The following is a 26852-nucleotide window of genomic DNA, read 5'->3' as shown; positions in this document are numbered from 1 at the left end:
CGATCCGTACCGTATGGGTGCGCAAGTTCAGAGTTCAAACCGAGTCGAACCGTCAATTATAACTTCAGGATTAGTTATGCAATCTAACACACCGACACGTGGCCGGGTTCCGAAGTCGAAACCGCATTTTCCCGGTTAATTAGGAAGATGCCGTGGAACTACATTCCTGTCCCAAGCCTTATCAAAAACCCCTCAACTGGTGGCATAAATAACTGCGATTGCCATAATTAAATAAAAAAGCATAAATCAAGCATCTCTCCGCGAGTCGCCTCGTACTAACCCAATTAAAGTTTGCACGTTATTAAATCTACACGATGTTTATTAAAATTTCTTCATGCCTAACATACCCGATCAAGTAATAATTCCTTCAGTGGCGGCACCTGACGGCAGGGAGGGTTCGCGCCCGGCGACATCTGTCGGTTGTTCTCCTAAGTTGTCTCGCATTGTGTATGTGAAACAAAAGAGGAAAATAAAATTCTTATGTGCGTAGACTTCCGACATCTTAAAGATGCGGGCATGCTTCGACAATGTAACAGTACCACAATAATAATACCCATGTGCCGACTCGATAGTAATTATCTCGGTCACGTGTTCCTATATCGCGTTATTCTAAACGTTCCGGTGCCGGAATCGTTCCGGCTCCGGGCGGATTTGGACGGTTTCGGGGTTGCGCCCGCCCTGTCCCAAAAAACCGCCCCAATTGAGTGTTGAATGGACGGGAATTCGGATTATTGTGCCCAGATGCATATCTCATGAGATTTTTTATGACGGAGATCTTCCACGACGATGAAGCGCCGTTGCCGGATCAAGGCGCCTCGAGGCTTTCGGGCCACAATTATTATCGCCCCAAAAAAAGATTCTGAGGCATCTTCGTGGGAATTTGGGGAATGCGCGGAGCGAGATTGATCAGCGATGCGTCGAAAAAGAGTTTATTTGGAAGCTTCTTTGGGGGGAAGATTTCTCGCCGGAGTTTTAGACGTCCGATCGATTTGGGGAAATGTCGCGGGACCGTCACGTGGACCGAAAAATAAGAAAGAAAAACAATTAAGTCGAGGGAAAATTGAACAACTCGAGGAGGGGAGAGACAACAATGTAAATTTTCACTCGAGATGGAAACGTGCCCTGGAGGGTGGACGTGAGCCGTAAAATATTGCGGATGTCGATGAAAATGTCGAATTTCGACGAAACATCTGCCGGTTCGAGATTTTCGAATTGTCTCGAAGTCGGCAGATGTGCCAATCGAAAGCGAAAAACGGCAACCCCGCTCCAATCGCCCCCGTGACGAGCGTTGCGGCGCGGGCAAGCAACCCTCCGTACGTGCCACGTGTTGGAGTACCACGTCGGAGTCGGTTTTCCTGGTTTCCAGATCTTCTGGTGCCGAATCCGGGAGTTGTCCCGTCGCGCATCGTCCGGTATCAATTCTCGCATGCCACGTTGTCCCAAATGCAATTTTCGCTTACGCATTAATCGATATCGATATCAGGAACCGTTTATCTGCCTCCTGAAGTTTATTTGATGATTCAATGTTGAGTTATCTAATCTGGGCGCAAACGTTAGTCAGTCCCAAAGGGGGATCGCGATTTTTGTTTAAATAGATTTTTTTCAATGCTTTACGCGTTTACCGGCATCAACCGGGGCGCTTTCATTGCGCTCCACCGTCTGTTCTTTCTGTCTGTTTGTTAGCGACATTGTCCTCCCCGGTCGCCGTGCGCGCTCAGAAAAATCACCCGTTCGGCATCAGGAGCTGATCTTCAAACGCGGAGGGTTTCGGCCACCTGTTACGCCGCTGCCTTTGGACAAATCAAATCGTCGAATAGTTTAGAAATGTCCCCACGGCAACGAGTGGGTTTTAATTAGCGTCTTTTAGGGCTCGGGGAGGACGTGTTTGCAGTTTAGTTTTGCGTTCGCTTCAAGGTCTATCTGCCGAGCAGTCGGGACGCGCCGACGTCCCGGCCGGCCCCCTCGGGAGCGAGAGAGACGGACACGTGATCGATCATCACGTCCTCCGTTTACATGCGGTAATAGCTGCCGAGTGGATTGTGGACAAAGTTCAGATTACTGCACTCACGCCTCCGGGTATAAATAAAATGCACGAAATTGTTGCACTCCCCTTCGTCCTTCTCTATCCGACCGATAGAGACGAACTCGGGATCGGACGGCCCGCTTAGCGTCTTGCCCGCGTTATGGTCAGGCAAATGGTGTAACGAAGCAGATCAATTACGTACGTAGAACGTCGATGATGAAACGGATCGATGAAGTCTGTATCTCCGAATCAATCGGCAACTACCGAAGACCAATATCAGAAACAATTCCGTCAACTGTTATTAAGTCAATTAATGGACGTCGGAGCTGTCCGATGAGTTATTTGCATCGATTCGATCGCAGGAGAGATACAGTTTGGACGGTTCGCCCTCACGCCGACTTTGGTCTAAATTTGGGATCATTATTTCTGGATACGTCACATAAATCCCGTTTCGCTCAAAAAGGAAGTAAAGCCCGGCCAGAGGGGCTATTTTTAAAATAGCCGTCGGATGTTAACAACTTCTCTTTTATGAATGTGGCCACTTTATATGTGTATATACCAAATTTAGAATGGAACGTGTGCAACGGATGAAATCGAAAACAGCTTCGGACCGATCTAAAATAGATGCGCCGTGATTTTAACACACAGAGAACATTTCGAGTGGCGGAACGAATCGTTCTTCGGTTCTCATCACGGGACCAGCAGAATACAAATCGAAGACGTTTATGGACAATCTTCAATGCGATGAGAATTAAATAGAGCAATCATCAGCGACTTCCTGGTAAATCAAGACGAGTGTTCAATAGGCCGCACAAAAATGTGTGAGAACCGTCGTCATTACTGAATGAATTATGAGCGCGGCCATTTAATCGTTAATTTTATTTAACCAATAAGCTCGTTGCATTAATTACGCTCCTTTATATGTGCATTTAATTTGTGATCTATTACTTGTTTAACACTCGGTATAGTGTGTCGGTTCAATTATCTCCCGTTCGCCTTTAATATCTTCTTCAGTCCTGTTTGTTTGCTTTAGTTTTTCCATCGTGCCGTTTGCCAATTTAGATGCAGATCTTTAACTAACAGCACAAGGCAAGGTTAAGGCCGCCGTTTTGTTTAAGGAAGACCCAAAAGGAGGAGAGACCCAAAGAAATGTTGTATGGGCGCACTTACCATATCGAGAGGTTATTTAATAAGTGCCCGCCGATTCAGTCGTGTTACACGCAGATTTGTTGACTTATTGACAAATTAACCGGATAAATTATTGTTTACTATCGGTCTTTACTCGGGAACGTTTTTATGACTGTTGAAAATGGCAGTTGTTCGCAAATGCCCGGTTCAGGTGTCCATTTAGAAGCATTTCCTCATTTTTTTTTTGTACCACGACCATACGCACATACCGAGCCTAATAGAGAGCTAATCGACCTTTTTATTGACCCGTAATGTTTTACTATAATCGGATGGTTGACACCGCAAGATAACTAATACGTAGATTTATGAACAAGCTTTTGGATTTTTTCTACAGTCGAACTCCTTGAAAACGGCTCTTAAAGACGCCTTCGTGCGTCCGCGAAGCCGTCCGGAGAGCCTTCGTCGGCGGCGCGGCCTTCCTCCCCCCCCTTGCCCCGTCGAACCGCTGCCCGGACATCCGCCACCCCCGAGCGATTTCGGCCCCGATCCGGAAGTTCCGTCGTCGTCAGATGCGGAAATTCTTCGAGCTCCGACCCCGCTCTAAGACCGATCGGCCGCTTCCGGCCGTGCGACATTTTCGCGTGTGGCAATTTTTGGTCAAGTGTGTCAATGTGGCAGATCGCCGAAGTCCGAACCGCGAGCCATCCCACTGAAACGTAATAAAGCCCACGTCGTTCGTGAAAGCTGCCGGGAATTAATAACAAATTTAACGCTCCAACAAGACGTTAAAACGTGGCAAGTACGATACCTTTGTAAAGGTACAATTACACAATCGAGATATCATCGAAGCGCTCGATTGCATAACGAGCCCTAATCACGGTTATTGTTAGAAGAAGTTGATGATTCATGAAATGGTATATTCATGTGTGTGTGTTAGTCGGACTTAGGAAAAATACCGTTTCGTCATGCGGAGCAGATGTTATTTTCTTTGTGACGGTGACGTTTGCTCAATGAACGAAGTTGATGTTGAGTAAATGTCAAATTTCGTTGGGTATGTGCCAACTTTTTAACCTGTCTCATGTGTCAAACGTCACTGTCAACATTTACTTTCTATGGGGAGTTTTTTCGTTTTGGTATTAACGCACGTACGCGCAATTAGGCTTCGAATGTAACACTCATTAAGGCGAGTTCTTATTTATTCTTTTCAGGCGTACGAACTGTCAACGTTAACTGGCACTCAAGTGATGCTACTGGTGGCCTCGGAAACGGGCCACGTGTACACCTTCGCCACTCGCAAGCTGCAACCCATGATCACCTCGGAGGCGGGCAAGGCGCTGATCCAGACTTGTCTGAACTCTCCAGATCCCCCGGTGGGCTCGGCCGGAGGGGACCAGCGGATGTCCGCCACTGGTTTCGAGGAAACGGAACTGACGTACAACATCTCCGACGAGGACTCCAAAGTAAGACAAATGGTGTACGGCTCGCCGCATCCGCACTCGCACTCGCACTCGCTAGCTAGTCAAGGCCATTATTCCCACTTAGAACAGAGCCATCTGACGTTGGGGGGGTCGCCTCAGCACGGAGGCTACTCGCAAGCGTGCCCCAGCCCCCTGCCGCCGCCCCACCAGGGCTACGGCCACCCTCAACATCCGCACTCGCATATGCACTCGCACCCGCAGCGATGAGCATTTTTCGTCGCTCGCGCATCGTAGTTAGATGGCTCTGGAGCAGTCGTGTCGACTGTTCGGACGAGCTTTCCATAAGGCTCCATGCGCCCGCCCGAGTCCCCGATTGTGGTAATCAAATTTGGGCACCTCGGAAGTTAAAAAAAAGTCGGGTCAACGTCACTCCCTCGAGGTGGTCTCCTTAACGGTCGGAACTGTTAAGGAGAAGTGTGTGACACGTTCGCATCCAATGGCAAAAGTCAAAGCTGCAGCAGGCACTTCCCGCTCCGGGCCCATGAAGACTCCTTGAAATCGAGTGTTTCCGTCCAATAATAGAGACCTCCCATATTACGTAAACGATTTGTCTAGTTCAAACATCGATTTCTGCACTTAATAGGCCTCCACCGTTATAGTGCCTCTAATGTGGCTCAGATGAAGAGCACTCGATGATGGCTACCAGCCGGCGAGAGCACATATTGCGTGGGAACCTCTAAATAATCTTACAGAGATGCAGAAACGGCTCTATTAATAAGCGCTAATCATTTACCAGATCGGTTCGATGAAATTAATAAGGATTTTTTTCGTGTTTACTTTACGCCTAGCGGGACATACAAGTAATTATTACTTGTACAATTAAAACCGTGAATAATTGCATATAGAGATATTAATAATTGATATTAAAGCGGAGCTTGCCGAGCTTAATTAAAAGTGGTTTGCATAAATAAAATCACTTAAGATGAGTCGCTGTCGAGGTGGTGGCTGAGAGCGTCGGTAAACCGCGAGCTGAGGCGCGCAGAAGCGCTCGAAAATCCATGGGAAAACTGAGGAAGACTCGGAGAAATTCAAAATTCGACGCGAACGAACTGCGACCGGACGAAAAACTTGGCGAACGATGGAAATCTCCAAAAAATTTCCTCCCCGTCTCCTCCGAAGTCCGCATCTCGTCCCCCCCCTTGCTCCCCGCCGGTGCAGAAGTTTCTTCGCCCGTCGATCCTGCCGCCGGGCGCACGCCCGGCTTCGGCGGTGCGCGGGAGAAGGGTTGATTTTCCTAAAGGAAACGCCGAAGGATTCGGCAGTTTCCCGATTGAAATGAAAATTCAAATTCCAGTTGCAGCCGCACGGTCGGAAACTGGAAAGGTCCGCGTCCGTGGCGAAATTTTCCGCCTCGACCCACTGTCGATGTCACGGCAACGTCAACTCTCGATAGGGAGGGAACTTCGGGGGTGTTCAAAGAGCTCCTACGTAATCGACGTCCAGTTTATTTCGCCTTAAAGCGGCTCCTCGGACCGTTTGGGCTTTACGCAAACCTCTTCGATAATTTTCGCATTAAATCTGAATAATTAACCGCGTTGATGGCAATTAAGATAATCACTCAAGAAGCCTGGTTCGCTGTCAATAATATACCGATTTTTCACCGTGCCGTTTTTCCTTAATTGTGGTCTGAAAATGTCTCATTATTCGACTTACAAATTTGATTGATTCCCCGCTCAGTACCCGCCATCGGACTCCTGTAGCTATGGCCGTTTGCCCGCTGGCGCGACGCTTTGATGGATGCTCCCATGCGAAGAAAGGGTTCGCATGCCCATCGATTAGTGTGTTGTTGTCATAACGCGTTAATATACGAACGTAATGTTTGCGCGGTTATCTAGACATCTCGGAGGCGCAAAAAGGCCGCATACCTCCTCTGTATATTGTGTTCGGAAAAAAATCCACACTGACCGACATTTCGTGAATAATTCAAAGGAGCACGGACCTCACGCATTTCGAAGACGTGAGATTTATTTAGTTTCTCATCGCCCGTCGCATTTGGAAATCGGAAAATCGCCGATGTGGTTTTTTGCGCTTGCGGAATTTTTTCGGGGGTTGCCCCGGCGTTCTCACGAGCAATTAAGGCCGTACGGTACGGCCGCCAGGCGAAGTCGTCGACACCTTGTTCGGTGACTCATTGCGCGGCCAAATTACGTTGTCTTATTTGTAAGATTTCACGGATGATTGCGTTTAATTGGGAGTTTACATGCGGTTTTAACAAGTCCTTTAACGTGCAAAAAAAAGTCGATGCAGTTGGCTCAATTTTCAGTCCCAGGCCTTGGGAATGTCTCGTTTTGCACCTCGCCAATTAATTGCCAAAAATGAAAAAAAAAAACAAAAAAACAAAAAAACCAAGAAAAGAGTGGGGGGGAAATTTTCCTTACTGCTCAGCGTTTTCGTCCCGACCGCTTTTTTCGCGTCTCTCCGCCTGCCTTTTCCCCGGAGTTCCGTTAAGGCCGATTTCGGGGCCCAAATCAGACGTATGTGCTTTGATAAGCGTCCGATTAGCATCGATCCGTTCGCCTATTTCCGCTTGCGCGAAAAGGAAGTAATGTCAATGAGCCTTTCGTGCGCGATACGGATCTGAATAAGCAATGCGTGCTACCCGCGCACATTTGCATAAGACTTTAGACCGCGGGGCCACTTAATAAGGGAACATAATGGCACAGTATTTGTCTAATGGCCGGTTTCGAAACCAGCATCCAATATTAAACAGGTAATTACCGACCGAACATATTAATTGCGCATTTGCGAGGGAAATATGAATATTATGTGCCGAAATGACGGGGACTAATAACTGATTAAAAATGAGAAACGATGGCTCGGCTGAAATTATTACTAAGCACTAATTGACGTGGAAAAACATTTAGCTGCCCTGGAAATTGTCAGATGATTTTTCAAGAACTCGCATTGGCAAAAGATCGAAGTCTGGCAACGGGGCGCCGGATTTGACAGGTCGAGGGGGTCGCCCTTGTCATCCGCCCGTCTAGAGCCGTCACGGACAAAAGAACGTCGCACGGTTGCCGTTTTTCGGTTCGGGGAACGAAACCGACCGAGGTGACCGAACGGATTGCCATCGATAGGGGACGGAAAGGTGCGTCTTTCCTCACAGTTTCAGAGTGGAAAAAATGGCCTCACCTTCGGTTGCATGATCTCTCTTGATATTATATGGTACTTTTAAGCGGACTAAGACCTGACTTCGATTCGAAATGTCACCTATTTTCCACAGTTTACGTTGTTTACAAAAACGATAGTGCGTATGCGGCAGCAGCTGTTCGCTTGTAGCTATAGGTTTTGCATGAAAATGTGTGTAGTTCTAAATGTTGCTTCCATACTGGATTCGAGAATAAAAGGAAGACGCCCTTATATGGTAGATGCGGGAAAGTTGAGGTATATAATTGATTTATTGGGGCGTTAAAGGGCATTCACTCGGCGAGGATAGAATTTGTGCAAATCAACCTGATAACAAATCTACAGTTACAAGACTTTTTGCCTGCAGGATGCTTTCTGGTTCGTTTTCGCATGAAAAAGCAAAATCATATATATATATTCGTCAGGAAGCTCCGTGCTTCTTGTCAATATGCGCTAAAAACTTGACGAGGGATTCCTTTCTTTAATTGAACATTTTTTTTTTGTGGACGCTGAAGTTTTGCGGCCATTTTAGGCAATTTTTCCGTGTGTTGGCACTTCCCCGAACGATCTCCATTTATGGGCATTAAAAATGACAAATGAAGTCATAAGGTAACTGAAATGTATCCTACGGTCTTCCTACGTGGTTTCTTCGGCGTGGGCAGCGGCCGTTTAAACTCGCAATATCCTTGCCGCCAGAATCAGGGTCAATGCCTATTATATTTGTTTATGCTTCGCGTAATATTTGCTTTGCTTTGATCATTTGCATCTTGATCAGCTGGAGGAAAAGCGAGAGAAAGAAGGAAATCAAAATCGAGTTTTCGCCATTTTCGAGTCCCCCCCCCGAATCCTCCGATCTCTCCGCCGTTTTCGGTAATCCTATCGCCGATGGTTCGCACGTCAGAAGAACGTTTCTTATGTGTTTTGATCGAAGCCCCGTAGAATTAAATCCCGTCCTGGACGTCCTAAGGATACGTTTCGACTTATCTGCCATCTTCACGGACGCGTAATGTATCATATATCGAGGTTTTATCAGGCGGCATATCACAATTTACATATGTTATTAAGCAACGGACGAAAAATATGCAAGTAATTAACATAATCGAAACCATGATACGCATCTAATGGGACAAACGGAGCCCCGAAAAAAAAAATTAATCTCCTACTAGAGCGGTCTAGTTTTTAATTGGAAATTTTATAATTAACGGGAAAAATGCCGGGGAGGGACCGACTTTCCTCGAACGAAACTATGGGAAATCGATTAAAAAAAAAAAAAAATACTGCGAGTTCGCGACGTTAGATGGTGTTAGTGGAGGTGCTCCATCTAGCGACGCCTCTCGAAAACAAACTCCCTTCAATTTACGCTATTGTGTGTCGTCGGCCGCGTACCTGTTTTTCTGGCGATATTGTGCATTTGAGCTAATCAAAACATTGTCTCACCTGCCTCAAGGCAAAACGAGACAAAAGCACATCTCCATGTTCGATTCCCTGAATTTCGATACTGACTACTCGCGTTTCAGATGTAAAAAGTCATACCCGCGGATATGGCAGTCATAACTGTTTACTTATAGAGAATTTTATGACGTTCCATATGTAATTAGGTGACAATGAGGAATTCTTCTACACCTAATAAAGTCGAGCTTTATTGTGCTTTGTTGCAGGATTTATCGTTGTCTTTTGCAGATTCTCATAGAAGTAAATTACGTTGAAACGTTAAAACCAGAAGGTTTGCTGATTTTTTTCCGTCACGCAGGTTTATCAGGTCGTTTTGCACATTCGTTTTTTCGGGCACGAAACCGAGGTTTTTCAGTGTAGAAAGGAGGAAATATGATAAAGGTAAGAATATGCTCGTGCTTAGTCGATGGATCGAAAAAAGCTTCGAAAGATGGCAGCTAACAGGGCACACACGAAAACTTACACCCAAATCATTTTTAGTTTTTTTGAGTAAGCGCAGGACCGTAACAGTCAAATTATCCTTCATGGAGCTTTTTCGGCAACATGAAATTATCTGTTTGATCGATTCAGATTTCTCAACATCTTTCGCTCCCTCGGGAAATTTTGAAAAGCGCCGCACTCGGACCGTTTTTCAAAATTCCAAAGTTTTCGCAGTCGAATTTAATCTGCACAAAACGAGATTCCCATAAGTCCTCTATCGCTCGATAGAAGATCCTTAAACTGGATTAAAATATATTTGTGAATATTACTTAATCGCCCATTTCGGGTTGCCATTTTGAACGGTGCCATTTTGAATGGTATATGAACTAGTATGCTTCTACTACTATATTGATTCGTTGCAATATCTCGGTTTTATTAAAACGCGAAGAGCTTTAAATGTTGCGACATGATGATCCTCTAGTCTGCTTTAGAGTAACTTTAGTGGTTCGAAATGGTTTATTTTCTTGTAAATACGTTTCTAGTTTTAGTCCATTGGAAAATGAAAAATGTCACGGTTAGTTTCATGTATAATAGGCAATTTTGTAGTGTTTTTTTGAGCAACGAAATCACAATGTGAACGTGCCTTAAAACCATTGTGTACATAAACAATTTCTATAATATAAAGCATGTTTTCGGTGACAATATTTATATTTGTTATTTATTTTAGTTTGTTATTTTTGTTAATACTGTAACTGTATAGGGAAAACCAAAAACAACATTTTTTTTTTTAGTTAAGAGAAAGTGTTTGGCGTCCATTCATTTTTGTATTATGATTAAATAAATAAATAAAATGTATATTTATATGTTCGTGCAGGAGCTTAGAATGACATGTTCCCCGAATGTGATAATAAACATGTTTTAAATGTAAAGCTTTTGCAATTTTATCGTCCGAACGACGAGTCTTCGTCGCATAATGCAACCACCCGATTATCATATTGCTTCAAAGATATTTTCAATTATGTCACGCATCCGAAACAGGGAATTCTCACGATCTAATGACAGTAAATATGCGCATTTTGATATAGTTAAACTAGAGGGGACCGAGGATAAGATTAATTTATACTCGTTAAAGCGAGATAAGGTCGGCGTTCTACGGCCACGCTCGGCCGAACGACCGGACCGTGGGACGCGTGCGTCAGCCGAGAGCGAAACCAATCACGAGTTCGTGCTCGAGATTTTTTTTTTTTTTTAATTTTTTTTTTAACAAAGTCGGAGTTTCGCGGCACTGCAAATTCGGCTCGAGCCACAACGGCTCGTAACGGAGGAATCGTTAGGAAAAAATAAATAAAAATAATCTTCCAAATCAGACGTATATTTACGGCCTTATTTACAAACACACAGTAAAACCTCGAAGAGTTAACAAAACAATTAAAGCCATTTTACAGCAGTTCTGTAAATTTTATTTACGTTTTACGCTTCTCCGAAGCGTTCCCACAAATTTGACGGAAAGTCCCGAAGAGATCGTCGGAATTTCATTCCAAAGTTGTGTCAGACGTCAATCAAAATTTCAGTGAAGTTCGTCAATGGAAAAGCTCGTACCGAGCTTATCATAAGCCTCGAGTTCGGGCGGTAGCGAGTTGAAAGCCGCGAAATAAATCAAGATTTCTTCATGAAATTTACACGTTTTCATCAGCAATTCCGTGAAAACGCTTCAGAGACAGGCGCAGTGAGATTTCACAAAATTTTCAGGTTACGCCTGTTCGGGTGTCGTCGGGATTCCGCAGGAAGTTGCGGAAATTTTCGCGAAATTGCGGAAATTTTCGCGAAATTACGTGAAATTTGGCCGTGAAAATGCTCAAAAAGTGACAAGAACTTCAATGAAATTTTGGCACAGATTCGTTCTGCCAAAAGTCTGTTATGAAATTGACGAAGAATCCCTCGATTCGGACTCAGTTTTCGAACACCAGATACGTCCAAGGGACCTCCCCGCGACAAAGCAAACTTATATAGGGTGTGCACTGTTTCCGTGCATGAAAAATATTGAAACGCTTAATATATTTCACGTAACACTAAACAAGGAAAGTAGTTGTTCGTTTCCATTAATTCTAAATGGCGCCGCAAGCGCCAATTTCACAATTACGACTTACGCTGAGGATAAATTTGGCGAAGAAATTCTCAATTTTCGATCGAATTACTCACGAATTTAATCCTCAATTTACCCCTCAGACCTTAACCTACAATTATCTTACGGTAACGTATACGTAAAATCTTTAAACAATAATAATAATTAACAGGGACTTGAATCAGTGAGAACAAGTAGAAATATTTTCGTTCTCTCCAGCTCCTTCTCCATTAAACGTCTGGTGCTTTGTCTCTCCGTCTCTTTCTCTCTCTTTTTCTCCCTCCCTCTCTCTCTCTCTCTCTCGTAGCTGAAACCAAAGCAAAAAAGCGAAATTATAAAATCGTTAATTACATCGAGCATTTAAGGATTACATAAATATTAATGGAAGTAATTAATATTTCAATGACGAAGGATTTTTTTTAATTCAATTTGCCGAAGTTACGCCCACCGACTAATGGAGGGTTTTATCGGCTTGTACCGGGTGAGACTCCGCTAGTTGTCCAGTACTTAATTACCCGCCTGGCGTTTCCAATGATACAATGTGTGCTTAACATCTCTACTCTTGAAGGATTTCTCAATTTGTGGGTAATTAGGAATTCGCCCACCGCGGGCTTGAATGAGACGTAATATCGTGTTTTGCATTGAATTAGAGTGGGATTCGAAGGAGGGAAAACAACAATCTTTGATAATAACAATGTTATGAAAATATTGCGCAAATGTGTTCGTTCGCGAATTGACGTTGTGAAAAGCTACGGGGTGGCTCTAAATTAAATTGAAAAATGCGTTTTGCTGTCGCTGGTACGCGCTGCCCCGTTTTTCGAGCAATCGACGCGCAATGTCATTTTTAAACAAACAAAACTTAAGCCATAAAGCGAGTCTGGCGCCACTTTGTAATTTATTGTTTTCTCGCATCTTATTGGCCCATTAAGGCAAGTTTGTTTGAAAGTTCCTTTTTATCGCTTCTGGCGAAATACTCGAATCGGATCGGACGTATACAATTGCAAAAGAGTACGCATTTGCACGTAAGTCATGAAAAATGTCGCTCTAGTTTGTGTGCCGAAGTAACTTAGATTTTAAGTTCGACTCCAGTCTCGTATTATACGTTTTGTTTCAATAGATAAAATCCAAAATTCCCCCGTTAAATCCCTCAATAAACATTTCGGCTCCCCTTAGATAGATAATGGATTCATTTAATGCGACTCTGGCAGCGCAAACGCTGCTTTGAACGATACTCGAAAAAGCTTTGAATTTCCTTTGCAACGACGTGCCGCAAGCCCGTGCTGACGCTCAAAACGCAGCCGTAATCCGAAAAAAAAAACGTTTTTGTAACGTTTCAAAATGGCCGCACGAGAGTGAGTTATTCAAAATGGCCCCTGTCGGTTTACGAACAAAAGAAGACATTTTTCTTTTTCTTCCTTTCTCCATCTCTGGCCTCGGCACGGGGAGGCTCCGACAGTGGCATTTCAGCAATCCAACGCGGCTGACAGATAACGGATAGTGACATGACAAGCCATTAATATTTGCTGAATTTTAAGCGCACAAATTGGCGGATAAGGCCTGGTTGAGTTTTTCCAAATGAAAATATTAGATTTCGAAATGACGAACTCGTCGCAGAGATAAATTTTCTTTCCCGACGTTCGACGTTGTCAGCCGCCTTTGACGTTGACAGTTGACGTATCAAGGATTTTCGTCCGTCTCCTGTCCAGCCTGGACGCGTCGCAAACCATCAGAGGTGCGAGGACGAGCGCGAATAATTCCGAATGAAAAATTTCCAAATTTGAAAACATAAAGCGTGCGTAATGGGCCCATTATCTATTATGCACATACCCCACATTCCTAATCACCCATGACGATCTCTTTGACCCGCAGCTCTAGCCGCTCCGGAGACGCTTTTCGACAACATCGGCGTTCTCGATGTGACCGACTTCTTCGCGGCCAACGGGGGCCCGGGGGGGACAGGCCGCTCGCACCTGTTCGCGTTTCGTCCCCCTGCACGTGCCCCCCTCATCCCCAGGGGGCTGCGACCGTTCCCCAGGGCTTCCTTCCGCCATCAGCCACCCCCCCTGCGAAGTTCATCCCCATTGGGCGAGAACAAGAGGGCGAAAACCGGGATTTCCTAGACCAGATGTGCGGATACGAGGTCAAGCGCCGCAGCACCCGGCCGCGGTGGTACTGAAATCCATGGAAGAAAATGTCGATTTGAAGAGTTTTTCGGGGTTGACGGGTGGCAGATGGTACATTCTCCTCCATGGGAATTGCGGATTGTTGGATTTAAAGGAGGATGTTTGATGGCAGTTAATTAAACAGAGAGAAGCACTCGGATTGTTTACCCATCTTATATTAGAATAGGAGAGGATTGGTCGATGAAAGAAACTGCTTCAAGATAATGAAGGAGAATCGAGATTTCTTTTGAGAAAAATAAAATAATGGGAGTTTGAGGATGTTTGTTTTATTGAAGTTACGAAGGAGTCGTGCAACTTCGTACCTAAGCGAATTTGAACCGCGAATTGCTCTTAAGGGAACTTCGAAAAGTTGTGAAAGTGGCGGAGACGCAAACGAAACTCGTTTTCGATCAAAATCAATTCGCCGAAGTGAGAGGAATTTCACTTAGGGGCGGTTTTTTCGTACATTTCGAAGACACTCTCGGTGCGTTTGATTCAATAAAGTTCAACTTTTAAATCGCCAAAATGACCACTGAAACCGCATGCAAAACGTCCAAATTCCAATTTAACGAAACCCTGGCTAAATTTATCTGAAAAAAAATCCGAAATTTCCGTCGTGGTTTTCCACTCGGGCGGAAATTTTCCCTCGGATAAACTCGCGCGAAGCTTAAAATTACTTCGCTTCGAGATGACAATTGTTTACGGCGACAAAAAAAAAATAAATAAATCAAATTCACCACTAACGCAAAAAAGAACTCACCATTTGCCGCAGTCTTCCGTGGTACCCGTCACCAAGACACGCAAAACAAACTTAGGAACTGCACTGCGCCGAATGGTACCTCTGGGCCGCGTTTGTGGTCGGTGGCGCTGCGATCGGTGGTACCCGCCTCGCACCGCCTTACATGGTGCTGGTGCCGTAAATGGCGAGGCTATTGTTGGGGCTACCGGGCTTTGCGAGCCGCGGGGCCCCTTTGGTACCACCGCGCAAAAAATCACGTGGCGGCACGCGCTTCATCTTGCCACCGAAAGAATGCTCAAGGGTTCCATGCTTTCGGTGGGTACCACCAACCTTCGCATAAATTAAGAGCGCAAGCCGGGGAATGTCCGTTTTAGCTGGGAGAATTGTAGGAATCGCGATAGCTAGGGTACCACCGATGCCATGTTTTTGTCGGGATGAAATTCAGATGGTTCGAAAATTAGATGGTACCCGATAAAAAACGGGGCAAATGCCCAGGGTCCTCTTATCGGAAGTTGCCCTACGAGAGTAGGTCTGTCGCCCGCTTACGTGTCTGCCTGAAAGCTGCCTCGATCTTTCGTCTTCGAAGGGCCTAAAAACTGTTTTTTTCTTGTTGTTAATTTATTGTCTAATTGATTTTTCTTTTGTTTCAGGTAAGTGTCCACATCCTAATTTTTTAGAAACCGTTAGGTAAGTATGACGGAGTGTTCGTTCTCCGCGAAGTGGTGGAAGTTTTCGTTAACACTAAGGTTGATTTTGGTCGATTTTGGTTTCGAACCGACGATACGTTACACGAGTGACCACGTCACAAGGTAACATAGTAAAACCTTAATAAGTTCCATTTTTCGTGTTCAATTTAATTGTGTCACTTTACCCGAGAGCACCCGTCACGTCTGCAAATTTCACGACCGCGCTGCGCGTCCAGCGAAACGTTCGCCGCGATCCTCGCGAATTTGCTCGTCGCCAAGCGTTCGAAGGGCGAAAAGTTGTTGCGGCTTCCGCGCTTGCGCGAAGCTCAAATCGTGCGAAAAGTCTCGGAGATTCGGAAAGATTTCCGAAAATCACACTTCGCATTTGCCGCTTCGTGGCAATCGAGATTTGGTCCGAGCCGCCTCCCCGTCCTCGTTCCGCTTGGCAAAGAGTGAAGAGCACTCGCTTCACAATTCGACCGATGATTGCTCCCGATTTCTGCACTTTCGCCGAACTCAAAAAACGATCAACGTCCTCGTCTCGTGCCGCTTTCCTTTTTCCTTTTTGAACGTTCAAAAAGTGAGGCGTACGGTCGGTCCAAAAAAAGAGGACTCGCCATTCGGTCCCGTGCGTTCGCACTCGCACCAGTTCGGAGCGAGCGCCGAACCGCTTCCCTCTCGCAACGTACGAGTCGCGAAGCGCAGCCCTCCACCTCCCATCTCGTCGAAGGGGCGGAAGACGCGCGATGCGGGACGCGCGTTCCCTCGATGCGCACTCGGCGATCGGGACGGCGCGGCATGGGGGCGAATCTGCGAGTCCGCCTCTGGGCCGATTCCGGGACGTTCTCGTCGAAATTCGGACGCGGACCGCAACGTTTCGGACCCGGAGACGGTCTCGGACGGGTCCGAAAACGGCCCGGTGAATTTCCATTTCGCAAAAATCGGTACGAGAACCGTCCGCAATTAGCCTAAATTAACCATTCGAGACGGGACTCGCTGGGCTCGCACGGCGCAGCAGTAACGACAGCAGCAGCAGCAGCAGCAGCAAATGCAGTAACAAAGATGGACATTTTTATCGCTCCGAGAACACAGGTTCAATTATGTTCAATAAGCAGCAGATAAAATCGGATGTTACAATCTTTAGTGGCCCATATCATGGGCGCATCTGGATATTATTGCGAGACCGATCCTAATCTGGGTCTTTCTTCTGCTACCGACTCGCAGGACTTAACGAATGGCCTTCGAGACGACAATTACCCGAACAATGGCCATTATATTGTTATCGGGTAAAAATATTGACTTATTATATTCATGCGTTATGTCTTTGGGAGCAACTCTTACGTTGCGTGGGCGCACACGACATATGATCGCCTTTTTCCGATTTTCGGACCTGATAAAACCATATGGGAACGGTTATGGGCGTGTGGGTACTACCTGCTATCGCGAAATCGACGAAACGGCCCATGGGCGCTTCAACGATGACGATTTCCTTGAATAACTGTGCCGAGATGATGATAACAATTGTCCCACATGGAGTTGGTGCTTGTTAGTGCCTGATCTCGAGACAAATTTCTGAGCAGTTTTAATTAAAAATCGGACTTTTTCCCCCTCGAGACGGGACGCTCTTACAGTTATCCGCGCAGTCTTGTCCATCTATGTGCCCTGTCAAAATCAATAATAATTGGCAGATTCTCACGGAACGGAAAATTTTTTCATCGTGCCGAAATTAATATTTTGTCTCGGGAATATTTTCGGAACCCGTTTCGTCGAACTCTTCGGCACCGGGTCACGTTCTCAGGCTCACTTTGTATGTGACGTAAATTCTCTACATCGATCACACTCTTTTTGCTTTCGTGCATTATGCAGCAATATGAAGGCTTCTCCGTCTGTGAATTTGACGGCGCATTCTCGCCGATTTGCTCGGCGAAAGTCAAAAACGCACGGGGATCTCGGTCGCACCCCCCCCCCCCCCCCCAAAAAAAAAATGAAATAAATAAATAAAAAAAATAAAAATAAAAAATGTAACTTCGAAGCGGCCAAACGGGCACAATGGACGTTTCGAAACTCGGCCGCCGCGAAGGCGCCCAAGTGGCGCAACTTCCGAGGGAAAGTTTCAGGGCGGCGCCCTGGGGCGGAAAAGTTCGGTACGCCCAATTAGGGCTACATCTGTTGTACTCTTATAGCCGAGAAATTGCAATTTGAAAGCTTTTCCGAGCTTTGTGCTTAAAAAATTTCACGGAGAAATCCTCGCGACTTTTGCCGCTTCACCGACTCCGAACTTGCTGTCCGCGTTTGCACGGGGTGTCGGAGCCCTCGGGAACGGGACTCCAGGTTAGTTCAGGTTCATTCGGACCCCAGATGTTAGTTTCCACGCGGGGTGCCGCCACGGGAATCGGGCCGAGGAAGAACTCCACCGTTAACTTCCACAATCATCTGCGTGGGGACCAAAGCGATCGGTTTTTATGCGCCATTTGGGCCCGACAATGAGGTCGAGACCCATCTAGGAGGAAAACGTGGATACCAACTGCCTTTCGGCCCAAAACGTTTCTGCCTCGGGACAACTCTGGAGAGAAAAAGTTTGGTTTCAGTACCCGCCTTCGCCATTCTGATCGACCAATCAGAACGCCGGTTAGCAGATGGTTCCCACGAATTTGTGGTTTTAATTTGAACCTTTTAAGTGTGAACCTTAAAAGGTTTTTGCAATTCACATTTGCATTGGCTCCGCCAAGGGCACTGGTCAGCACCACCGTTCACAAGTGACGTCCGTAGTTCTCCTCGTTTGCCCTCGCGGGCAGACCAGAGCGACCCTTAAGTCGAGCGATTTGTGAATTCCAATCCTCTAGTCCTCCAATATATTACGGGGTTGTTCGGAAAGTTCGCATAAAAGTGAGACAGAAAAACAATTTTACATTTAGTCAGGTAGTTCCGTATTGATCCCTGAGACACGATGCGCTTGCGCCCCCTTCGTTTCCGCCGCCGCCTCGGAAGTCCTCCGTTTCGAGGTTCTCGGCTCCCTCGCCGCATCAGCTTTCCACACCGTCCAAATGCCCCCCTTGCGTTTAAGAAGTGGAGAAGTCACGCGGCGCCACATCGGGAGAATAAGGGGGCGATTCCGTCGCGGTAATGGAATGTGAGTTGAAAAGCTCACGCACGACTAGGGAATGGAGAATCGCGATGGAGAATCCACCGTCCTCCTTGGGCTAAATTAGGTCGAACCCGAGACGCGCGAGCGTCCAGGCGTCTGAAGACATCAACATAGAAGTTTCCATTGGCAGTCCGGCCTGGAGGGACGAAATCGCGGTGGATGATTCTCTGAGAATCGCAAAACACCATCGACGTTGTTTTGACACTTGTCGTGACACCGGCCGGTGCCTTACACGTGGTCGGCACCCCGACGTTGATGTGTCAGGATTCAGACAACTCACTGATTCCTTGACGACTCTTTAATTCACTAAAGGGCTTCTTTGAAGTGAGAAAGGGAAAACGGTACGGATGTTGAGGGCCAGCGCTCCGAAGATCACTCTGCTCGTCCTGGGGCCCAAAGCTACTTTTATGTTGGGGAGTCATCTGCACGTACTTAATCGACTATTAAGGGCAGTTGGCCAGAACTTGGACCCTCGGTCGAAATTAACGATTCTCGTACACCGATAAGAGGGTGGCATTTTAGGTGCAAACAGCATGGCCGTTTTGTGCACTATCGGTGAAGGTAAGGAGGTATGTGACACACCCGACCTCGATTTCCCCGACTTTTCCGTCCTCGCCTCCTCAGCTCGTTCCTTGCTTTGGGGTTTGAGTCGCGCGTCGAATTCGCGACGCCAAGATTCATCCCCGGCAATTACCCCATCGAGGAAGTCGCCACCCTCTCAGCTTTCATCCGGGCTCCGCAGCACGCCACCCTCCGCGCTTTTGGTTCTGGAGGCAGAAGCTTTCCAGCAACGGAGAGGAAAATGCCGCAAGCGCGAAGCGTCTCGGGGGGGTATTTTGAAGGGGACGAAATCGAATCGCCCCATCGAGCGTAAAATAAATTGTTCGTTACGGTTTTATGCGAAAAACTCGGGCAAAACGTGACGAAATTGACGGACATCCAACAGGGGGAACGCAGCACTTTCTGTTTCTGACCGAGTCGCAGATTGAGCATTAACGACGACCATCGAGCGAGGAGGAAAACGTCGAATTCCAGATCTTCGCTCGAACACTGAACGGGAACTCGTCGATTCTCAACGAGGTCCCGAACACTTGACCGACGAACGTGGGGAGAAGAAAAGCGGCGATCTCGAACGCAGTCGCCTCAAACAATTGAGAGTTGCCCCATGACCGTAATGGAAATTCGACGTCGGCTACGTTCGTCGCTTCGATGCACAGTTGAGGGCAAAGCATGGACGACGTCCGCGGACGTGAGTTAATCTTCCGCGTCCAAAATTCACACACGCGAGAGCCGCAAATGATGAGATTTACGTGGGTTGTTGCCTGTGCAGAAGGTATTGGCACCACTTTACCGTCCTTATATGCAAAATACCGATAGGAAATATTTCCTTTTGAAATTGGGTCTCGATTTAGCACCCCATTGTGCGAGGCCGGTCTTACGTCTTCGGCCGTGTTCGGACCGAATGTCGGACAAGGTTCCTTTACGTCCTCCGGCCTCTCCATACATTTAAAAGTCATCAAATCGCAGATAAATCCCTCGATAAGGACAGATACAAATCCTCAGCGCAAGCAGGACAATGCGCCCGGCAACAAACAACAATTAATTCGAATAATTAGTAGTCTTGGCTCGACCGCGACTAGATTTACACTCGCATCTCGTCTTCCAAATTTGACGAAGACAACTTCTGGTCGCTTCCAATAGAAAAGCGTAGACAGCGTGGCTTTGGCTCGCCTATTATAGGTTTATTGGTTGCGACCAGACCAAATGGGGAAAGACAACCATGAAAAACCCACTTGTATCATGGAAATTGCTTTGTCGTTGCTGGCTCGTCCCCGTTTTTTGCTCCAGGAGGAGAGATGCCTCGAATTCGCATTCCTAGAAGCATGTTCTGTTTAAAAATAGAACCGATCAGAGGTGGATCGGACAGAGCGAGGAGGAGGGGGAGGGGGAGGAGGAGGATGAAAAGTTTTGGCAATCATGTCACTTGAATCGCCCTTCATCTCGCGTCGGCCAATCCCCCGCGGTCCGCCCCTGGAACTGTTATTGTTTCGTTTCTTGCTGAATCTCGAGAATTTCGTGCAGTTGTTATCAATAAACGAAACACAAATACCTTCGCATACTTCTTGCTGCTCGGTTATGCAGATGCCGATGGATCTTTTTGCCCTAAACGTGAAATCATTCTCCTGTGAAGCCCCCACGCAGAGTCTTATTAGTACGATAATTTGTTAATCGGAATCGATCGCATTGTGGTTTTTTCCACGTCTTAATGGATTTGGAACTCTAATGCGGGAACGAGCAAACGCGGCCGTCAATGCCGAATCGCGCGTCCATTATCTCGTAAACGAGTTTGCTCTCTTCACGAGTCGCTACTGATTATACACGTACGAATCGGCTGTTCCCTTATTGAGGCGGTGGCGATATTTTAAAAATAGTTTGATGTATGTAAGAGTCGTGTAAACTCGTTTTTTCACTTCGTAATAAGTCGGTGTTAATGACGTCGGACTGGACGATGTTGCATGTTAATACTTATTAGCGAAGAAGTCTAGACGGAAAAGCGGTGGAAACTGTAAAATTGCCGGCGTCGATACGAGGCCTCCTCCCTAGTCGCTCCGGACATTTGAAGTAGCTCACGAGAGGGGAAACTCTTCTGCGTCGAGCCGCACGAGAGTCGCCACTACGGCCCGTCTCCACCAAAATCGATAAGTTTTCGAACGTTCGTGAATCAATCCAGATAATTCTTCCCTGATTTGTGACGTTCCTAAATTTTTTGGAGATCATAACTGGGAGCAGAGACGCGGCATCGCGTCAATTCTTGCGCAGATCGATGCAGACCAGTCTCCTCTCACTCAAAAATTCCAATCCCTCCCGAGCTACCTTAAATTCTCGAACTAAATAGGGAGGTGGTGCTATATCGATATCTCGAAAAGTATCGCGATTGCGGTCGAAGCGAGCGTTCGCAGATTCGCTACCACGTCGGCGACGCAGGAACCTTGCAAATCGGGGGGAGAGGGTTCGATCCAACTTAATTCAAGTCGACCTTAGTCAAAAACAATGGCGACGTGCTAATCAGCGTCGAGAATATCGCTGTTAGAATTTGCGTCTTCCTAGACCCAAATCAGCGTGGCACTCGCGCGCCACTGACCGCGGAGCGTCATTTTTATGATATTTTTTGCTCATCTATCTGCCTTCATACACGAACAACCCTTTTTTAGGTTCTTAGCTGGCACCACGTTTTTGCTCGTATTTATCGATATTTTTTTGCTCGGATTAGTGTGCGAACTCGGGCCGGTCCGAATGTGACCATCCAGTCCACAATTACCTTGCCGGACATTTTGCGCAGTCCCTTCACTTTGGCACTACGAGAGGTACCGTGCGGGCTTTTGGTTCTGTCAATCGGGAAGCCCGCGAACCGACGGTCGCCCTATCGTCCGTCGGTTGGTTGGTTGGTCGGTTGGTCGATCGGGCAGCCGAAGGGTCTCTATGAGAGATTTCGGGCTCGATGGATCTTGGTAGAACGAACTCAGGAAGAGCTCACAAGGTACACGTCAACGCGGCCGTTTGACCGATGCAGAGTTCGCAGGTTTTACAAAGTTCCGAAGTACTGAAACTGGGTACCAACACACAGAGGCGTACCACGGTTACGAGCCAATTATCGGCCAATTTATTACCCATATCTCGGTAAGACGCGACGCTCAGATGAACGGCCAGATTGGCCTCCTCGGTAGAAACCAACCCAAAGTGTGCCGATTCGAGCTAGCCCGAACTAACCTGAACTTCAAACTCTAGTTCCTGCAAAGGAAAGGGTTTTTGTTGTGCAGGGCGACCCTAATTCGGGGACAACGAGTTCTAAAACCTTCCACGTTACCGAAAAATGTTGGTGTACATAGGCGTAACGTTGGGGTATGGCAAGCTTTGCCTCAAAAAATAAATCGGAAATGTTAAGTTTTCCGTGACGCAACGTTTGCCGGGGTGACGTAAGTTACCGCAATTCGCCATTCCACGAATTGAGTTATCAAATTCTGACTTCACCAAACACACTCCAGGGTGCAACGATCAGTAAACGGCAACATAAGTTTCTCAATTTGTTTTCCAAAATGTCATGCCCCGGCCAAGGTGACGTGGGGCGCCGGCGGCGGGTCGGTGTTGCCAAATGTGCAAGAATTCTCAAGTTTTAATTACAAAAAAAAAAAAAAAAAAAACAAGTAAATTTGTGAACGCAGATCGTTCCTGCGTGTAGATATATTCAATCAATTTGGTTTTTGCCGGTGTCGTCGCTAATAAAAACCTGAAAATTTTGAAGAAACGACATCCCTAATTAAGTACATGAATTATCGTTCGCATCGGCCAGGCAAATGTGTAAAAATGAATTAATTTTACGAGAGAGCCGGTTGCAAAACCCGATCCATCGGCTTGCAGGTGGAAAGATAATTCTGCCGTATTAAAATTAAAAAATTGACTTCATTTAGTAATTACACAATTTCTGTACGTTAATGAGTTTTCGGCATTCGAGAATTTCAATAACACAACAATCGGGCAACGAAAATTGCCAGATGAAGAAACGGTGCATTGGGGATTTAATCACATGTAATAAAAACACTTACGTATTTATTACCGAAAGTGTATATTGTAGTTTTCCTTAATCACGGACGTATGCGAGATTCATACCGCAACGTCGTGGGGAAAAATTTTTGATAATTGAACATAGCTGAGGATAGACTTGCGCGTCGACGCGGGGCCGCCGTCGACTGTGCGGCGCGGCTGCGTTCGAAAACTCAATTTTTTCCAATGGCGAAATTTTTGGTGGTTTCGATGATTTTTTTAAAACCCCAAACTGCCCGCCACTGGACTAATAGTGCGGCGGTGGTACCGGCGGACAAGGCTATCGGGAACAGCGCGGCGGCTGTCAAGCGTTTTGGCGCCGGGGTCTTTGATCAGTGGGGCACTGACCCCTGGCCATCTGACCGCTTCCGACTCCGTTTCACCCCGTTGGGGACACCCCCGCGGTCTCTTTTCGCACCCCCCGAAATCCCCGGACGAAACCTGCGCGGGGACAAGTTCATTTCGGTCTGAAAACCGAAGGAATTCGCACAGTTTGGGAAGCGGAAAAAATGCAGCCCGACGCGCCATGTGTTTGTTCTCGAGAGAGAAATCATACTTTTACTGCCGCCTCGGACAGCCGGATGATTTAAGCAGTGTTTCGTCACAATTTGTTTACAGATTGTTCGAGGATCCCGGACAAAGCGAGAAATGCTACCTCTTATAAGTCCTTTGACGGGAGAACTTGCAGCAGAAGAACTTTACCATCTTCATATATCAGTAGCATCGTTAGTACAGTAAATTTGTCGTAAAAATTTCCTGTGGACGATCGACCACGATCTAAATCAGTTTTAGACTGGAATATCGGACTTTATAGTCCAGTTCGTAGTCCGTCACAAAAAATCAGTTCAGGTTAATCTCTGAGGTATGTAGGCATAATTGTTCATTTTGGCATGTGCGTGGTTTTTCGAATTACATTACTAAACCCCGTGTAATTATGAGGTCTTTGCCGTAGAATTTCGCTATTAATCCCGCTTTTTGTGCTAGAATAATAACACATTTTAACACCGAGCTTGATGCCTTTATGCCACATGAAAAGAGCAGCAAATTCTTAACGAAATCGTTTCGTACGGAAACTGATAGGGCACCGGTAACATGTCAAGCGTGAGCTGTGATTGGTCAGATGCACGGAGTTATGGCCAGATCGGGCCAATCGAGACGCGCAAAAAATCACATGTTAATTGAGCCCAAGCCGCTTTTCTCTTAATCCTCACCGATTTAATCTTCATCAATCAACGAGTAACCAGTTGTTTTCGATTGGTGTGTAAAACCGAAAAAATCACAAGTTTTATTATTTCTTTTCGTACTCAAACCCGTCTCTTTTGTTGCAGGAAGACCTCCCAGGGGGCGACTTCAGCGAAATCGAGGAGGACGACGAGGACGCCTCCGAGGAGGAAGAGGAGCCGCCTAAAAAGCTCCACATTCAAAACAACGGCACCCCGCAACTCTCTTCGAGCAATAATCACTCCCCTTCACAAACTCCCATATCCACCGCTCCAGAAACCAAAGATAAGTCCTCCATCATAAGCCAAATTAAGCAGTTCAATAACGCCTTGATCCAATCCAACAAAGCGAAAATATCCATCCCATCTACTAGTCCCCCCCAACCTTCTAAACCGGTGGTTCCGCCCCCTCCGCAACTGCAGCGCGTGCCCCCCTCGACCCCACTAGTGATAACCCCGCAACCACCCGCAGACAGCCCCAAAGCGAGGCCCTTAGTGGTGAAAACTCCAAATGGTGTGGCTTTCGCCAGTGTGGCAGAAGGGATGATTTTGGGTATTACCCCCGAATCTAAGTACGTGATAATGCCCATTAGTTCGGTGGCGAATAGGGGGGAGATAGGGATAGCTCCTACCACCATCACGGTGAATCGGTAGTTCGAGTTGTCAGTTGAGAGTTGACAAAGTATCTTCCGCGAAAGTCACACTAAACTCTGATTTTCAAAGTAGCTGTGTTTATTCAGGGTCGATTCGTTGATCTATAAAGTTAGACAAAGTTTGGAAAGTTTCTTACTTATCCTTCAGTCAGTGAGGTAATGGCTGTGCTGTAATTGGTCCAATGGATGAACAAACGTTTAATTGCTGCTGCTGCCGCTGCTATTGTCGCTTCCCGCACTCCTTTAGAAATACGATTTTCCCCCGAAAATCTTTTCAGTTTCTACCCAAAGGTTGGTTAAGCGTGCGGTAAAGTTGTGTTACCGCACATTTAGTTTATTTTCTGTAACGCCCTCCGTGGTTCGATTGAATTGTTTGTATAGAATCGCTTGTTGTTTGGAACTATTTTTGTAATAATTATTATTATTAAAATAAATAACATTTTATACCGAAACGCTTCCTTTTATTATTATTTTTTTAGTTTTGAACAAATTATCAAATTCAAATTAATAAAATGGCAACGTGGCATTGTTCTTCTGTTCCAAATGTGACACAGCGATTAGTACGGTGATGTAAGTCGTCAAACAGTCAGCCATGTTGCCAGACCTCCACATATTTAAACATTTTTTAAGACTTAAAAATGACTAAAGAGAGATGTCCAAGAGTAGCTTCACTTACTTCACTCACCACAAATTCAACCCCCAATTACCTTTTTTTTTTGCAGGCTGGCAATTTATCAGGCGCAGAATCTAGCGACAGCTGTTCCGATGACGAAATGAACGGTACCGAGCCGGAACCTCTTTCCGTCTTCGTCACCCCCGACCACGAGGTGTTCAGCTCCATTTCCCCCCCTTCTTCACCGGTAGAAGTGAAACCCATCCCCAAACAACAATTGTCCCCTTCAGCCACGAATTCTACCGTCTCAAAATCTACAACTCCAAATACGTCACAAGGAGGGGTGCTGGCGCCCTTGATGTACCAGACCCCGCAGGGGATGATGTATGCCACCCCCTCTAACGGGGGAGTCCTGCTGAGTTTAGCTCAAGGCGACGCGAACAGTAAGCATCAGTTCATCACTATTCCCTTCAGTATGATGAACGAGCAAGGAAGCGGATTGGAAATGACAAAGAAGAAGACGAATTAAGGGTTGGGAGTTTGGTGGGAGGGCGGGAGGGAGGGAGGGGGGAGGGGGGGGTGGTTTTTATTAATGGTAGGATGTAATTTGAGTATGTTGAGAAAGGGAATTGATTTTAAATGCATTTTAGATGAAGAAAAGAACTATTTGGGGATTTATTTGTGTGGTAGTTTCGTTGTTTTCTGGAATTGACTGTATTCGCAAAGGGACATTTGCGCCCATTTATCTTTACTGCCATCTTTTTTTTTTCGAAAATTCTCATCATTCAATCGTTTGTCATGAGCCTTTACTCGTACGTTACATTTTAGGTAGTACTTCTAAGTCGTAAATTATCGTATTTATTTGTTTACTCACGTGCTCAACCAAAAAAGTGTAGTTTTTTGTATAAATGTAAGCTGTTTTTACCAAAGATTTGACTTGTTATTAATAAATAAACTTCAAACTATTATTTGGATTATTTTTCAGGTCATCAGAAATTCAGATAAAACAGAACCTCGCTGGCCTAATTCATGTCAGTCATAAAGTGCATTAGGTAACTGAAGGTAAATTGTTATTCTCGGCCTTATGTTTGCAGCGGAACCGTTAGATTTTGCCGATGCGAAAGGAAAGAAGTCCGACCCTCAAGAGGAAGCAAATCCGAGACATGGCTACCTCTTCCGGTCAATTTTAATGGCCTTACACTCACGTTCAATTTTCGTCTTACTGTACTCGCCCGCGTTCTTGGAAAGTCAATTTCGGCGTCGCAGGAAAACTTCCGGGTTGACGG

The 26852-nt window shown here is 46.1% G+C and overlaps 1 protein-coding gene and 1 long non-coding RNA gene across 5 annotated transcripts in view; one reads left to right on the top strand and one right to left on the bottom strand.

Moving 5' to 3' along the window:
* bs (blistered) overlaps positions 1-26531 on the top strand; it is a 29772-nt gene extending 3241 nt beyond the window's left edge. The window contains exons 2-4 of one of the 4 annotated variants that reach the window (XR_010733212.1): positions 4360-4611; positions 24409-25244; positions 25676-25796. Coding sequence is in view for 3 of the 4 variants with exons in the window: in XM_066294486.1 (XP_066150583.1) it covers positions 4360-4611; positions 24409-24954 (798 nt within the window). In the remaining variant the exon portion in view is untranslated. Of the gene's footprint in view, positions 1-4359; positions 4612-24408; positions 25406-25675; positions 26098-26128 lie in introns of those variants that run through there. The other 3 variants (XM_066294489.1, XM_066294488.1, XM_066294486.1) reach the window with 3 other exon arrangements.
* LOC136345863 (uncharacterized) lies at positions 10984-15433 on the bottom strand. Its single transcript, XR_010733214.1, has 2 exons — positions 14672-15433; positions 10984-12056 (listed from the first exon to the last, which is right to left on the bottom strand). It is a non-coding gene; the product is annotated as an uncharacterized lncRNA (long non-coding RNA).
* Positions 26532-26852: the final 321 nt, after the last annotated feature.

The sequence above is a fragment of the Euwallacea fornicatus genome, chromosome 21, assembly GCF_040115645.1.
Source record: "Euwallacea fornicatus isolate EFF26 chromosome 21, ASM4011564v1, whole genome shotgun sequence".
Lineage (NCBI taxonomy): Eukaryota > Metazoa > Arthropoda > Insecta > Coleoptera > Curculionidae > Euwallacea > Euwallacea fornicatus.
Note: the sequence above shows the minus strand (reverse complement) of the source record. Positions and strands in the feature narration are given on the sequence as shown.